Source organism: Chenopodium quinoa, unplaced genomic scaffold, assembly GCF_001683475.1.
Source record: "Chenopodium quinoa cultivar QQ74 unplaced genomic scaffold, ASM168347v1, whole genome shotgun sequence".
Classification (NCBI taxonomy): domain Eukaryota; kingdom Viridiplantae; phylum Streptophyta; class Magnoliopsida; order Caryophyllales; family Amaranthaceae; genus Chenopodium; species Chenopodium quinoa.
In genome coordinates, this window is record NW_018743021.1 from 1305850 (window position 1) to 1323083 (window position 17234).

Below are 17234 nucleotides of genomic sequence, written 5' to 3' on the forward strand. Positions count from 1 at the left end.
GTGCATAACAAATGCATATGTATGATACATGAAATTATATATAAATATACCAAATCATATTGATATATGAACGTCAAATAGTTCTCATACTTTATAGTTATTATAGAAGCAGTAATCTCAAACACTTGTCTTAATCATACTTCAAATAATTGCAAATTATTTAACATGATAGGGTTTTGCCATTATTTATTTATTTTTAATTTCATTCTCCCTCATAATTTAATGCGATATTTTCAAGTATTAAAAAACAGATGAAACAGAGGAAATAATAATATAGCTGCAAATAAATTCAATTATATATTTTGCTATCGAAATTCAATATATGCTTAAACTATCATAAAATCAATACGAGTAGATATTTTCAATGGGTTACACTTTAATAATCATGATAATATCTTCATATGTACCACAAGAAGCTCGAATCTAGAGGTCCAAAAAACAATCATGAGAAGTAGTGAATTGATGTTGTTGCATGCGATATCGAAGCTAGACAAGTTCTAGAGAATACTAGAACTACTTTATAAAATGTTATAGGGCACTTGAATCAAAAAATATCCAATGTACACGTACTTACTATACGACGCTTGTTTGCTTGATTAGTGGCTCGCATACATTCTCTTGTTTACTGCATGATTTTATCACCACTTATCAATTGCCACGTACCAAGTATTTTTTATTTGGGTTATTTTTATTTTTATTTTTATTTTTGTCAATGTATAATTCTATCCCTTTTACAAAGTATATTTTTTAAATTTAGATACTCCCTTCATTTTATATTAAATTAAATGCAACATTAGTGTGTTTAAAAAGTTTACTCCATCGGTTTTGACAATGTTTTGTATTAATCGCAATATTAGGATGTTTACAAAGTTTAAGAAAATTTATAAGTTGTAGTCTAAAAAAGTTTTTTTTATATAAGTATAAAGTATAGTAAGATAGAAAAATAATAAATAAAAAAATAGCTTAAGTGATGAGAAATTGGGAATGGTAGGAAAGAGAAATACAGAGTAATAAAATATTTGTGAAAGTCTGGTTTGTGGGATAGAAAAATTATAAAATAATGGTGGTTCCTTTCTAAATGTAAAAGTGTTGCAATTAATATAAAACGGGTGAAAAAAGAAATTATTGTGATTAATATGAAACGGAGAGAGTATGAAAATTTGTAGCGTGGGGCCCAAAAGAGGATTTTTTTATGAGTTATTTCTTGTAACCCCGGTCTTTGGGTCAAGTCGCTGTGAGTCACGGGTAGAGAAATATTCAACCCCTAAACCAAAGTTTTGGATTCAGATCAACCCAATGAGTATAAAATTATTTTTGCTTATTTTTAGAATCGTATGATTTTTCAAGCTTATTTACTACTACATAATTTTTCAAATTTTTTTTCCTGAATTTTTAATCGATTTTCACTATATTATTTTTAGACATAACATTCTACATAATTTAAATCGTCACCATTTCACCAAAGCACATCAATTCCAAACTACTAAAAAATGATAATAAAATTAAAAATAATAAAACTTTTAAACATCCAAAATTTAAGGAGGAGGACAACATTATTATATGTGTGCAGTATATACGTACAATATCTCTTTTGACATAATATCACTAGACATGCATGTTAATCGGTGACATGACGGTGATGTGGGTTATCCAGATGCAATTAGTGTGGGTCGATAAGTGGTGTAAGAGGTGATTGGTGTAGATGTAAGCAAGAGTTATAGGAAATAGTTAAATAAGAATAAAAGATGTGAAATGAATATTCGATGGTAGACAAACAATCAAACTTAATCAATAAACAAATATTAATTTTCAAAATAAATGTATTTTTAAAAAAAAAACATAAAATTGGGTCGACGGGTCAGGTTCGGATCGGATTTTACCCATAAATTTATGGGTCAAACGGGTTCGAATAAATCGGGTTACGGGTCAAAATTTTTTGTTCAAGACCCACAAAACGGGTTAAATTCGAATCGGATTTGCAAGTCGGGTCGAAAATTGATAGGTTTAAGTATGAGGCATTCCAAACGTCTCAGGAGTGAGTCTCATTTGGTATGCCTCACAAGAATATAAAAAAAAATATTTCGCTATAATTTTAGCGATATCTTCTCATGGACGATCAAATAATACTTAGTGGCTCACCGTGAGCCGTTAGTTTCATTTATTAAGGACTTGTTTTCTTCAACTTATTTCAGATACTCCGTTATTATTACTTATTCCTTAATAAATTCAAATCACCCCCAGGGTGCGCACTCACTGCCGAGAGAACAGCCAGGAGGGGCTTGTTAGCTCGGTGGAGTCAGCCCGTAGGGCTGACCAGGCTGAATCCTCCACGTAGGAGATAGTACGCCTATAAATAAAGGGTAAAGTACAACGGAAAGGAGGTTAGACACTCAAGTTATTATACTTTCTATATCTCTCTAAGTACACTTTCTCTCTCTAAACACTCTCTAACTTAAACTTCGAAGGGGGGTTCCTCGAGCCACCTCCGAGGGCAGTTTACGTGTGCTGCCTTGTGTAGGTTGTTGACGGGACCCAACTCACCAAGCAGAACGTTTGGATCCATATATGGAACAGAAGGGCGTGCACCAAGATTAGTACATATATACTATGTATATACTTTGTATATTTTTTTTTACCAAGGTTAAATATAATTTATCTTTTTTACTAATTAATACATGCATCAATGCATGGTATCATCTAGACCGAACTGACTCAAAGTAAAAGGACAATTCTTATGTAGTGTATCATTTCAGTATCGTATTTTTTCTATTTCTTGATCCATTTTCAAATACCCTATGAGTTACTTATGCAAGATTTTTACATGCATTGAGTATGAAAAAAATATTGTCACCATTTTAAATCCCGGTTACCCGCTTTGATTGATTAAGCGTATTGTCACATGATGACAATGTAGTGCGTTCGTTCCACATAAATTATTAGATATGATGACTAACCTTGAGTCCACCTTTTATTCACACTTGATTGAACTTAATAATCCCTAATATTTTTTTACTTTTAAAGTGAAGGTATTGCACTTATTATTACTCCGTATTTTATTATCTGCCTAAAAAATAAAGTTAAAAGACTATTAAAAAAAAAATCACTAACCAAACACTCTCGTAACCATCTATTAAAAACCAATTCCAAGATTTCCAACCTACATACCCATTATAACCCGCTATTGATTATCCCAACTTGCTTATGGCCATGCCAATAAGAAGCTGAATTTGTTATTACCGGACTAGTGACTACATATAAACTAGACCCTATTCTAATTTTGAGTCGAATACAACCCGCCTTGTTTACATCCCTTAGTTGAATTGAAATAATTGAACTAAACGAGCTCATCATAATTGTCAATCAAAGAACCTTTTATTTCAACCCGAAAGTTTTCAACCCGACCCATAACCAAACCGTCCGAATCGACATCCCTAAGGTCCTAATCACTTTATAAACAACCATGTTTGTATTAAAAGAGTTTTAGTTGACGGGTATAACGCAGCAATTAGTAAGGTAATCATTATCTCCACTTGGCAAACATTAACAGGCCACCACAGATATCATCCTCTCAAAATTCCCATTTGTCACCATTAACATTTGAACCTCCATTACCATAAACTAACCACAGATTCACAAACTCCACTCTCTTTCTCTCTCCTCTCTCCTCTCTCAGCCGCTACTTCCAAATCCTTTATTAAAAAATGCCCATTTGCGAATTCACCCCATTTTTATTCAATTCATCAACAAATAAGTTAATACGCTATGCCAATTAACCACAACTTCACCCTGTTCTGATAAGGTTTCCTCTGTTTTCCCCCTTTTAATGGAGTCACTGCCATTGATTTACCGAGCTCCACACCCTCCAACGACGTCGTTTAAGGCTTATAATCATGGATTTGGGTCTCTCTCCTTTGACTTTTTTCTCCCTAAGTCAACCCTTTGCAGGAGGAGGTTCAAGTATGGTGCTGGTGTTGTGAGGGGTTCAGTGGACCCTGGTAGTAGAAGGAGAGATGGGGTTGATGGGATTGAAAGATCAGACGGTGGTGGAGTAGGGTATACCAGATCAACAATGGAAGTTACCACATTTAATCAGAGCTTTGGAGATGCTGCTAGTGCTACTTCTGCTGATTTTCCTGTTTGGGACAAGATTGGAGCTGTTGTGAGACTTAGCTATGGAATTGGTAACTTTTTTTATCTGGGGTTTTTCTTTTTTTATGTGTGGTTGTTTTAATTTTAAGTAATTTATTTTTATTTGATGTTACAAGGTATATATGTTTGTTGTAAAAAAAAAGGTATATATGTTAATAATTAGAAATTTTTATAAATTGTACCTTTTCATTCATTAATTGGATTAAGAGAGCAATAAAGGATTAAAGGGTAATGATGTAAACGAAATTTGATATGAGGTCTTGGTACTATCAACTCGAACAATGGGTGATGATGTAAACTAAATTCCATGTGAGGTCCTTGGTACCACGACCCGAACAATGGAATAAAAGGGTAATGATGTAAACAAGGTTTTGGGTATAAATTTTATGAATTATAATGAGATAATTAGGTGTAGCCGTGTAGTAGGTTTTGAGAATGAATTCCATTACCTAAATTGTTTAAACAAAGTTGTTATGCTCCATAAAAGTTTACCAGAAAGAAGGGTGGATGAGGGAAAATATAGAAAGTTGTTTTGTCAATATCATCCTTTTATTGTCACTTTGTTGTTCCTTTAAATTGTTGGGACTCTTGGGAGGCTCAATTTCTTTTTGTAGTTGCTTTTAGGTGAATAATCACATGAATTTCAAACGAAGAAAAAAAATAAATTATTAAGTAAATGATTGGGTTAACCATCACTTCTGCGAATTTTTCCATACAGTGATCCTCTATTCCTCTTTATTCGAATCTAATTTGTACATAGTATCTTATAAGTAATCCTTTATCCTTGTACACTGTAATGATTTTTGTTCCCTATAATGATATGTTACTCTGACTCGACTACTTGTGTTGGACATAATTACATGTGACAATGTTTCTTGATGTCAGTCTCGCTATTTAAGTACTACCTCCATCACATATTATTTGCAACGATTAGATATTTTTCCTCTCTACTTTATGTCAAATCGTTGCAAATAATATGTAACGGAGGTAGTAAAATTTCATGCTTTTGGTCCATAATCATATGTCAATTGTACATATCCATGTTACATTGCTGAGCACCCAACATGGGTAAGTTAAAGTGGAATGATAAGTACAGTCGTATGAAGTATTATGTTGGACTGTAAAGTAGACTTTATGACATAGCAACTTAGCAAGCAATGTGGTGCCATAGTGTTTGTCACTTAAGATTTGCACAGTATGCCTTATGGATTTCCTTCTATACTTGAAAGATGGTTCGCTTTATCAAATTATGTGACAGAAAAATGTGTTTGATGTACTGATAAAAGTGATAATTGTGTGTGATTTTGCTTACATTAGGCATATATGGTGCTATGGCTCTTGCTGGGAGGTTCATATGCTCACTTTCCGGAATAGACAGCTCTGGTGGTTTCCAACCGTCATTTGATGCCATTATTCAAGGACTTGGATATGCTACTCCTCCAATTATGGCTCTTCTATTTATATTAGATGTATGTCTTATGACTTTCCCTTTGAATGAGCCTGAGGCTAGCTATATGTTACTCTGTATATATAATCGCTGGCTTAGATGTTTTTAATTTTGTCATGTTCACCTTTTCATAATTAATTTCCTAATGGCTTATGTTAACTGGCTGTAGGACGAGGTGGTGAAGCTATCACCCCATGCTCGTGCGATAAGGGATGTGGAGGATGAGGAACTACGAAGCTTCTTCTATGGAATGTCACCATGGCAGGTAGATGATTTAGCAACTTTTAGAATTAGAAGACTTGCTAAATTGAGAAACATGTGATATGTGAAAAAAACTGTTGGAAGTTTTGACTAATAATATAATCAATTTTGCAGTTTATACTCATTGTTGCAGCAAGCTCAGTAGGTGAGGAACTCTTCTATAGAGCTGCTGTCCAGGTTAGTAAATGTCTTCAACCATTTTGAATTTCTTTATCAAATAAAACCAGTAGTAATTTTCCATTTAGGGAATGCTGCCACTTTGTGATGGATATTGGGGAGTAGAAATATAGTTATATCTTCTGCAAAACATGTGAAACTTTTAGCCTTTAAGATTGAATAAACACTATTAAAACAAAAATTTCAACTTCATAAAAGAGAATAGTAGCTAGTGATAGTTGCCCGCGTTAATTAAATCATAAGGACACATCTTAGCTTATTAGAAGAGGCCTTAAATAAACCCTCGGATAAACATCCAAAATGTTGTTTAAACCTGTACACTTCTAGCCTGTGCTGTGAAGTTTAAACAGTTATATGTTGATGCTATAGGGTGCTCTTGCTGATATATTCCTTAGAAGCAGTGACTTGGTGACTGATGTTCGGGGAGTGGCCGCTCTGGTAACAACCTCTCCTTCTTGTCTATTCTGCCATAGATCTAATGTTCTATATTGACTTGACATACTATCTCACCTTACCCTGTAATTCAATATGTAGACTGGTGTGCTACCCCCACTAGTACCTTTTGCCCAGGCATTTGCTGCAGTCATCACAGCTGCCCTTACAGGTTCTCTATATTATATAGCCGCATCACCAAAAGGTAATTTCTCACTGTCCTTGTTCAAGAGAGGTTCATGGATATAATTTATCATCTTATTATAATCTTGGAAGTTTCTTTGTTTTATTTCAGATCCTACATATGTAGTAGCACCTGTTTTACAATCTCGCTCTGGCCGTGAGGATTTGAAGAAGCTCTTTGCAGGTTGGTTTCTTCCCTCCTTTTGACTTTGATAATGCATTCAGCTGATTACATAAAGTATCTGTGATGCACGGTAGTTCTCAATTCTTGTTCAATTCTCTTACCTTTTCAGCTTTAGAGACGATCCTGATTTAGGTTCTCTGGTTGTGCTACCAATAAAATTAAAATTAATCCATAACAATGTGTAATTGAATTTATTTCGTTGCTCATATGCGTTCATTATGCAGCCTGGTATGAGCGGAGGCAAATGAAAAGGATATACTCACCCCTCTTGGAAGGAATTTTGGCACTTTACCTTGGATTTGAGTGGATCCAAGTAAGCTCTTCAATTCACTTGTGTGTTTGACATGTTTGTTAGATTTGTCCAACAAATTTGTAACTTTTTCTTCTTGGTTTGCCTCAGACAAATAACATCCTTGCACCTATCATCACACACGGGATATACTCTGCAGTTGTTCTTGGACATGGTTTATGGAAAATTCATGATCATCGACACAGGTTACGCCAGAGAATCCAGCAGCTAAATTCAGAAAGGAAGAACCTTTTTTGAGGTTTGCTAGTTACCTTTACACAAAACTGTATATCACTACCGTAGACTCTAAATAGATCCTCAGTTTTATGATTAATATCACAGGAACTATAATTGGAGTAGTATAGAGTGTGTATATATAGCTATACTATACTGTATACGATAGATAGATGAAATGAAATATACAAACTAGAAGTAACTACAAAGGGTTTGTAATAAAATGTACATTTAGCGAGTGTCTTCTATGATACTATACTTTCCTGCACATATATGGCTTCTTAAGCTTATGACATAACTGTCTGTATCATGCAATTTTTGGAAAGTTCATGCAATTTTTGGAAAGTGCATTCGGAGCACCTAAACTTTTAGTTGAAAAAAAATGGTCTTTCGTCAATATTAATGGATAAATCATTTAGACTAATGCCGGGGTGGCCGAACCGTTTACCCACTTGATACCCATGCAATCCACTGGGTCACCCACCAGGATCTGACCAAGCAGAAACCGAGCTTGGCTGGATCAGTTGAACCACTTGGCTATCCATGCAAAATCATTTTGGTTCAATTCTGTAAGTTTTGACAGAAGCATAATACTACTGATTTACTGATGACCATATTACTTTAACACATGGAATGTTACATGATTAAACTCAATCCATTCTTATAAATGAACTTATTATTATGACTGTTATTTAACAGTAAATGTATATCCATGTCTTGAGCATTAATGAAAACTTTTAAAATCCAGAGCAAATATAATCCGCAGGAAGTCAGTCTTCTAGTTGTGCAATAACGCTAGCAAAGACTCGGTAGCCTTGGCACATGTCCGACAGAAGGCAGTATTCATTCTTGGCATGGTAAGTTGCCATTAGACCTGTAAGGCACAGATATCTTATTAGACACTCACATTCACAATGAATTTTCTGATAGTTAAAGACTACTGATAGCAAGTGCACATCAGGACTGAAATTTGACCAATACTATCAGGCTAATGCAAGAGAGAACAAAGCAGCCACTCTAACATACAGAGAGAAGAAAATTGTTTCTATTGGGCTACCATAACATCTAGAGGTGTTTGGTTGGAAGTAACAATTCTCTAAAAGTTAAAAAACCTTAGAGCTTTGACTCCAAAGAAGAGTAAAAGAGTTGTTTGATTGACCAACATCCCAACTGAAGTTCCACTTACCTAATGGATTATGGAGCTAGGTAAGCAACAGTTTCCATCGAGTTAGATGTAGGGAAGCAGAATTTCCCACAAAGTGCAACTTCTTATGCTTTTGTCAACAAAACAACTTCATTGTCATCCAATTCCCATATTTATGTGTCAACCAAATGATAAATTGTAGCACTACTACTAAATGGTGTCTATATATATATATCTAGAAATCTTCTCTTCATGATTTTGACTAGTCTTTAACTCAAAAGAATTCACCATGACAAAGATGTATGGCTCAATTATATGATATGCAGTCAAGAGCAAAAAAAAAAAGCTATCATGCCATTATTTAACAAAATGAGTAAATTTGTAGTAAGAACAAGACTTTTTTGACCAACTGTGTGCATAATAAGCAAGTCATTGTAGAAAAGTTACCATATCCTGCTGTTTGAACATCAAATCCGTCATCCTGAAACAGAATAGGCATATCAATGCATGATGACATAACAGAAATCAATAACTAAAAATTATAGCAAAAAAATTACAAGTATATAAAAATCTCACTTTTAGATCACGAATCAGTGGCAAACTTCCAGTGATGGAGTATGGCTTAACATGACCAACAACTTCTTCAGTAGCTTTGCATAAGACGTGGAAACCACGAGAATCAAGATCACAAGCCACACCATTGTTGGCCTCGTCAAAAGTTATTGTGAGTCTGGTAAAGACAGCAGATGTTAGTTACCACAAACACGAGGAAAATTATACTAACATAAGATAAAATGAAGAGGTATAAACCTTCCCCTTATGTTTTCATCAGGTAGCACATATTTTGAAACTGGTCCTCTCGTATCTAGCTTCTCAATGTTAGAATTTATGTCATCGACATATTCTTGAAGCATTTTCATACAGTCATTAACACTGCAAAGGAACAAAAACAAGTACAAGACATCTGAATCACTGTTCTACCCAAAAAGAACCCATTGGTGTTGAAGAAGGCAAAGCAAGTAGAGCAACGCAGCAAAGTTTAGTTTGAGGATAAAACTAAAAGACACAATAGCATGAGTATGTTGTGCTTACTCGTAAAAGGGAGTTAACCTGCAAATAAAAAATAAGGCTTAATGAGACATCTCTCTTATCAATGTTTCACAGAGAAAAAGGGACACCACCAAAGTCAGCACTGATTAAGAAAAACCGTGATATACCTGACATCACCAGAAATAGTACACTCGCCAGGGATCTGGTTGATACCCCCTCCTGGATCTGAAACAACAAAAATCAGCAAGAAAGTCAAGCATCAATAACACATCAGCAAGACTATCAGCCAGTTTCCATACAAAAATCAGGAATTCAAAGACCAGCACTTACAAACCCATTGAGTGGGCTTCATGGTTGATGGGGTTGCAAATCCATAGCGTTTCTCTTCAGGGTGTGGAGGAAAATCTTTGTAAAATCGTAACTGTATCTCCTTAAGTGCTTCCATTGTCATTTCCATAGCATTTACTGCCTGCATATACAATATGCATCTATTATTTAAGTTTGGTTGGGGAGGGTTATTAAAAAGTGGATTGCATCATAATAACAAGCAACATTGTTAAACTACAACTACAAGATATTGTACCAAAATGCTTCCCATCTCTTTCGAAATAGAGTTGGTTTAGCTATTCTTAGCAGCTTCAATAACACAAAATATTAGATGAAGATTGGCAATATGCTTCCAGAAACATTCATATCTGAACTCGCTACACCGAACTTTGTACCTCTCCCAGCATCACCTAGAAATACATTACAGCCTGTCTGTATAGAAATGAACCCCTGTTCTAGTACTTACCTTCATTAATTTAAATAAATACTATACCAAGGGGGTTATGATGGAGTATGTGAATGTGTAATAAAAGGTTAATCATTTTTCATCATCTTCAGTACTCAATAGTGTCAATAGGCGACGACTAATTCCATGCAACAATAATCACACAGCTGGCTATTACACAAACTCCAACATTGAATTCAAAAAAAATGACATCCTTGAAATACATTAGATGTTAAGATGTTCCAGGTAAGTGTTTACAATATGAAGCAACCAGCTAATTCAGACAGAAATACTTAACAAAGAGGTAACAAGATTCAGTTCAAAGACTTTCAATTTATGCAAAATCTGCGCATAATTTACTCAGCTTGTTAATCTAATATAGCTTCAATCGACAAATTAATGTAAAAGGATTGGAATAAGACTTTCATAACCACCTACATGAAGACCTCGACAATAGGCTAGGTACAAAAGGAGGATGAGACCAGACGTTCTAAAATGTGGAATAGTCTAGATGTCAAAAATTACAGAAATGCTCTCCAAATAGAGAATTTCAAATGGTTAAATAAGAAAATAGCACCAGAAAGTTTGTAGTAAATTAATTTCTTATCTCTCAAAAAAAAAAAAAGAAAAAAAAAACTTCAAGTTTATCTCAAAGCACCAAAGAACCAGGAATGTAAACCAAAGAATCAGGAATTTCAAATTAGAATCTCCAACACTTCATCTGACATTGTAGGATGAATTGCAAACAAAATCAACTCTAGCATGAAAATCAGAAGATTTTAGCAAAAAATCTATCGCAAAGATTGAGAAATTAGATTGTAGAATATAACTGGTCACAAGGCAACTACTAAGAAGGTGGACTCAGAAAGTCAGAATCCTTCCGTCTCATCTAGTTCTACTCCATATTGACTTATTTCCTAGAGAGTCAGATTCAATGTTTTGAAAGACATGAGAGCTGAGACACTCAATAAGGGTCCTAAAACCTGAACACATACTACAAGGTGAAGATGCTCACATAGTAGTATTATGTAAGGAAAATTCATACCAGTCAAATATTATGAATATATCCAAAATTATGCATATTTCATAATGAAAAATACCTTGTGTGCAAGGCCACTGTGAAAAAGTTTTCCAACACCCTGTAATTTCCATGGTATCACTCCACCAGTACCAATGCAAGGTTGTTTATCAGCTGTGTCTATCCAAAACCTGAAGAAAATATAAAGGATTACATAGGTTAAGCATAAGCTTAAACATGAGGACATCATATGTGTGATGTTACAAATCATGGCCGAGGGACACATACAGTGGACCTCCCTTCAACTTATCAAGCAATCCATCCTTTCCAAGAGCATCAACACCAATGCCTGTTATAGCTGAGTTCTCCTCATTTGCTATGAAGACCGCAACCACAGTAGACTTTAATTTTGGTTTTGCCTCCCCTAGCTTCTTCATCAATGCAGCTACCAAGGCAACATGTCCCAAACAGTCTGTAGTCCCTCGACCCCTAAGTTTATCACCATCGATGCTCAATGAGAAAGGATCGAAGTCCTACAAATCAATCCATAAGTATTATTAAAGACCAAAACCAACTCAAGCAATGAAGCCTGAACAAGGGGCTTCCAAGAAAGTTTGAAAATATAATCAATAAACCTTAGTCTCTCACCTAAAGACTGGTCAAGACTCAAGAAAGATTTAAAGTATGTATTCATATCACAAGTGAGGCAGATAAGCTAATTTGGTGACTCGAGTAATTATATACACTCTGTGTTAGACTAGTGGAAAGGGAGAAAGGTAAGAAATTCATAAATCCTTTTAAACCTTGGAATGGAAACTAGAAACCTTAAGCCTTGGATTATGTTACCCGGACTATTCCCATGTGGGCCATGCCATATTCGACAATCTTACATGGATATGAACACTTGATACATAATATGGACCAAAAATATGGTATTTTTTCACAAAATAGCCAAGCATGCCATTTGGACAAATACCCAGGTTCAAATAACATAATCCTTAAAGTAGAAACTATGAAGAATACACATTAAGTCAAACACTCAAACCATATGTTATGGCAATGCCTCTAATGAGGCTTCTGCCTGGGCAAATCAGATGTATACAGCCTAAAGTGGCTCTTTTACCCTTATTAGTATAGCATCAAAAAGATTGTTTTCATTTAGCCCCCTGATTTAAAGGCAACTGAGTCACCACAGAGCATAAATGAAGTGACATTTTACAGACAATCGATACACTCGATTTTAGCCAAAGTCGAAATTACCCATTAGCTATTAATCCATTGGGATACATTAAACATTTGAAATTGGACAAGGGTTGTGATCAATGCTACCCCGAGAGGTCAATCATCGAATCGACCACCTTAATTGACTCATAGTCAAAACTCCAAGACTGCAGATATTCACACAGGACAAACACAAAGTAAGAACAATCTTGCTTGCATCTTCAAATGTTGACATTACTTCAGCACCTCATACCAATTCCCTTGACCCTCACAATTCAAATTCAATAAAATAGCATCCTTTACCAGAAAAGGCAGCATCAAGCCATCAAGTAGCACCATGATTCAGACCAATAAAAAAATCCCAGCAAACTTTATACAGAAGCAACAGATTCATAGAACAATCTCATGAGCAATCATTAAAATTTCAATCAAAATCAAATTATACATACAGAACTTCATATAAATCTAACACACTCAATTAGAAACACAACATTAACATCAATTAACACCTTAATCAAGCAAAAAAACAAAACCCCAGAAACAAAAAGTTCCAAACTTTCGCAAAAACTAAACTTTAATCAACAAAATAATCAAATACAGAGAAGAATCAATACCCAATCAGAAGGATTAGCAGTGACAACATCCATATGACAACCCACAAAGGAGACAACTTTGCCGGGTTCAGTACCCGGATACTCAACAATAAGGTTTCCTCTTTTCGGGTAGTAAGTTGCATGGTTGATGATGAGGGGCCCACCTCCGGTGGTGGTGGAAAGAGGAGAGAGAATCTCAAGTAAGTGGTTGACAACCCTGTCTTCTTCTGGGATTAATTCAGGTGGGTTGTTCTGTAAGTATTTGGATTCGCCAATTAATTTGGTTAAGAGATTGACGAATGATTCTTTGTTTAGTTCTCCAAGTGTTTGATCTAATTCTGATGATGGTGCCATTGAAGAAGAGACTATGAGAGCACGGAAGAGAAAGACTGGTTTAGGGAAGCAAAATGGAGGGTGTTTTTTGTAAGCAAAGGAGTTTTTGTAACGCAAGTAAATCGTTTATAGGAGTAATTTCATTGACTGTACAGTCTATACAGACTATACTGTGTAATTGTGCTTATTAAGCACTTGACATAAGTCGACTTGTGAAATGGGTTGGTTAGATTGGTCATTATTGGGGTAAGCATGGGACGGGTACCCATACTATTAGTACTAACGGTTCGGGTACCCGATAATCAAAATCCCTAAAAGTGATATCCATTACCTGGGTACCCGGATTTTCGGATCGGTTATCGGTATCCAATAAGATATCCAATAATGATAATTAAACTTAATTATGTAGTTATTATGATATAATTTACCACTAATTTACAACAATATCATATGATTTTGACCAAATTATTAATAATATTACTAATTATTGATATTATAAATTAATTATGAAGTAATGTAAGAGTTTTGATTTTTAAAAAATAGATTTAAGTAGGGAATAAAAGCAAAAAAATGCTTATCGGATCGGATGGGATAACCGTTAATTTTAAAATGATATCCAATAACCATATCCGATAACAAATTATCGGAACAGGTCGAATCGGTTACCCTAATTTTCAGAACGGTTTTTCGGTAGTGTTGCTCAGCACTAAGATTGGGGCTAACAAATTAGGTTTAAGTGCGAAAGACCTCTTGATACAGTGTTTTAGAAGTCGTCTCACATCCTTAAAGTTGTGAGGTTCAATTCTTAATATGCACAAATCTCATCCCTTTTCCCTCTCAGGCATTGCTAGTCACGATTCTTGTGATAAGAGCCTTCAATTGGGACCTTACAAATTAGGTTCAAATCAAGGGATGAATTTTCATAAATCATGGATGCTTTCATGTTACGGGTTTAGATTAATCAAAATAGTTAAAGAATCTAAACTTGTCTTGTTCTTTTTTTTTTTTTCTTTTTTTTTATGGAACTTGTCTTGTACTTGGTATATATGTGTCTATTGTTTAATGCATCATATAGAATTATTTTAATTCATTAATAATAAAATAAAAGTGTACAAATCGAATAAGAATCATGTCAAATCCAACTAAAAAAGATTGACAAAATGTGAATGGTAAAAGATTAAGGTATATTAGGTTTAAGTTTAAATCACTTTGAAGTTGTCTAGATTCACATAAAATCACAATTTAATTATACAACCTCCCTCTATCTTTGGATCAGATTGATTTTTAAGAATGATTTGTAAAGAACATTTTAGTGGGATTGATAGTGAATTTTTGCAACTAGGAATTTTGGATCATAAATTGAGTGTGACCATGGTGGAGGCCAAGAGGGGCCTTGACATAAATCACAAAGTTTAGCCCAGGCTAATTACATTAAAAAATTAAGGCCCATAAGTGCACACATTTGAAGCTTAATTTATCAATGCCAACTTCCACAGTTGCACTTCACTCTCTTTTATACGTGATCGTGGGTCAGGCTGGGCTAAGGGTTTAAAATCAGCCCGTTTGTTTGGGCCGGGCCATACTAAAATTCAGGCTGAGTAGGCTTGCTTAAAACCCGCATAAATAACCGGCTTTTCAGGCAAGGCAAAACATAAATAAACTTCTTTAAAAAAGTGTAACCAATATTTATTTTTTTGGAACGACCCCTTGCAATTTGATAGCAGTAACTAACTAATAGTCTAATGCAACTAACTAATAGTCAAATAGAAAGCAGTAACTAACTAATAGTCTAATGCAACTAACTAACAGTCAAATAGAAAGCAGTAACTAACTAATAGTCTAATGCAACTAACTAATAGTCAAATAGAAAGCAGTAACTAACTAATAGTCTAATAGAAAGCAGTAACTAACTAATAGTCTAATAGAAAGCAGTAACTAACTAATAGTCAAATAGAAAGCAGTAACTAACTAATAGTCTAATAGAAAGCAGTAACTAACTAATAGTCAAATAGAAAGCAGTAACTAACTAATAGTCTAATAGAAAGCAGTAACTAACTAATAGTCTAATACCATAACATAGCAGAGCTCATGCAAGTGTCCAATGTAACCAATGAACCATACATATATGACCTGAAAAATATGCCTTCATATGAACGAAATGATTACTTCAAATTGGGAACGAATTGAAAATAAATTTTGGTTTTGGTTCATAATTCCATTACATTCCAACTATATATCTTGTTTCTTCTCAAGGTTTTCATTTATTTCCACATATTTTTAGGAATATGTCATCACTCTCATTCATTACTATTGAACTAATATAATGCCTTCGTCTTTAGTTCTTCATGATTACTTTTATTTTGTTTGTTTTTGACGGGTTCATTACTTCATTCTCAACTAACTATTACACTATGCAAAAACTGGAGGAACTATACATTGATATCCAAGCATAGATAGGACCAGTGCCTTGCCACCCTCAAACTTTAAATGTGGTCCTTGCAAGAATGAACTCCCATTCTTTAAATTAATATATTGGTCATCGGTACCACGTAACATATGTATCAAACTAAATACAAAGTATGATATAGTTTTAATTTTTAAAATTGTTATATACGAGTAATTAAATAGCAAAAGCTAAGTCATTCAATAGTTGTCTAAAAAGTTTGAATAATGTACAATAAATCTATCGTATTATACATATAATGTAGAAGCTAGAACTAATGAATGGTTTAATTGGTTGTCCAATCTATTAGGCGGTACGTGTTTGACCTTGATTATAATCTCAAAGTCATTGGTGAAACTTCGGGACAAGAATTATATCTAGTATAGTCGAAGTTGATCTAGTATTATTCTAGTGTATGCATGGTTATTCATTGTATCATTAATAAAAAAAAAAAATTAAAAAATAAAGATGTCTATTTATTGTCAATAATATATGCATGTACAATGATTTCATAAGCTAAATGATGCCCACGGATATATGAATTCATACTCGATCTAATTCATAATGTATAATATATAGATATTGCAGTGCAGAAAACAAATTAGAGACAAATATACGTTGACAGTGCAATGCTATCTTCCAGAAAAAGCAGAAAGAAAGAAAAGGACAGTGCATCCTAACATTTCTCTTCTCTATCAATATCAACACTGTGGTCACTCAAACCCATGCAATTTTATATTTACTACTTTTGTGGTGCTACCTTAGTTTTCATCATTTGCATACAAGTTATAAAGCTTCATAGGAGTACTTGTATTTGGCGTTGATACCGACAAGAGTTGGCTCAAGTGTTAAGCAACTTGATGTAGGGCTTAAGGATGGTCTTGGATTTGGACCTCAACTTATACATAATCTCTTGTTGGGAGACTCATCCATCATAAGCCAGGCGTGCAACCCCGGTCGGATTCAAATGTAGTCGGAGCTAAGTTGTATGATGATTATTATTGACTGTTATTTTAGACAGTAATTGTCTCACAAATAATGTCAAAATTACATCAACTTCTATGATAATAACTAGAACTTATTAGGAAACGATGGAGAAAGTACCTGTATTATTAAATCGATCTACTTCGTTTTATCATCCATATGATCGTGTTAAAATTAACAAGAAAAACTGTCACCTTCTAAAATTGACAACTCCTTGAATAGGATAGTTACCTATCTACATTGATTAGGACACTGAACATAATGTATTAATTAATTGTTTTTTTTTTTCCATATATATGTTTTTTCTTTTTTGGTCCTTT

General features: G+C 34.3%; 2 protein-coding genes across 2 annotated transcripts; one reads left to right on the top strand and one right to left on the bottom strand.

Moving 5' to 3' along the window:
* The first annotated feature begins 3522 nt into the window (after positions 1-3522).
* On the top strand, positions 3523-7701 carry LOC110730191. Its single transcript, XM_021909969.1, has 9 exons — positions 3523-4181; positions 5467-5618; positions 5766-5861; positions 5972-6034; positions 6404-6472; positions 6569-6671; positions 6762-6833; positions 7058-7146; positions 7234-7701. The coding sequence occupies exons 1-9, from the start codon at positions 3824-3826 to the stop codon at positions 7378-7380; spliced, it is 1149 nt and encodes a 382-aa protein (XP_021765661.1). The 5' UTR covers positions 3523-3823; the 3' UTR covers positions 7381-7701.
* Positions 7702-7990: 289 nt separating this feature from the next.
* LOC110730190 (acetylornithine deacetylase-like) lies at positions 7991-13626 on the bottom strand. Its single transcript, XM_021909968.1, has 10 exons — positions 13176-13626; positions 11629-11873; positions 11423-11531; positions 9881-10019; positions 9718-9775; positions 9593-9610; positions 9311-9433; positions 9077-9230; positions 8948-8981; positions 7991-8230 (listed from the first exon to the last, which is right to left on the bottom strand). Exons 1-10 carry the CDS (start codon positions 13506-13508, stop codon positions 8127-8129), a joined length of 1317 nt encoding a protein of 438 aa, XP_021765660.1. The 5' UTR covers positions 13509-13626; the 3' UTR covers positions 7991-8126.
* Positions 13627-17234: the final 3608 nt, after the last annotated feature.

Bases quoted from the DNA above. Each gene is read 5' to 3' on its own strand.
- LOC110730191 (XM_021909969.1), top strand. From the start codon at position 3,824: ATGGAGTCACTGCCATTGATTTACCGAGCTCCACACCCTCCAACGACG. The intron at 4,182-5,466 runs GTAACTTTTTTT...TGCTTACATTAG, and splicing joins GAGACTTAGCTATGGAATTG to GCATATATGGTGCTATGGCT. The intron at 6,834-7,057 runs GTTGGTTTCTTC...TTCATTATGCAG, and splicing joins TTTGAAGAAGCTCTTTGCAG to CCTGGTATGAGCGGAGGCAA.
- LOC110730190 (XM_021909968.1), bottom strand. From the start codon at position 13,508: ATGGCACCATCATCAGAATTAGATCAAACACTTGGAGAACTAAACAAA. The intron at 11,874-13,175 runs GTATTGATTCTT...ATTGATTTGTAG, and splicing joins CTGCTAATCCTTCTGATTGG to GACTTCGATCCTTTCTCATT. The intron at 9,776-9,880 runs GTAAGTGCTGGT...TTGTTGTTTCAG, and splicing joins GAAGCCCACTCAATGGGTTT to ATCCAGGAGGGGGTATCAAC.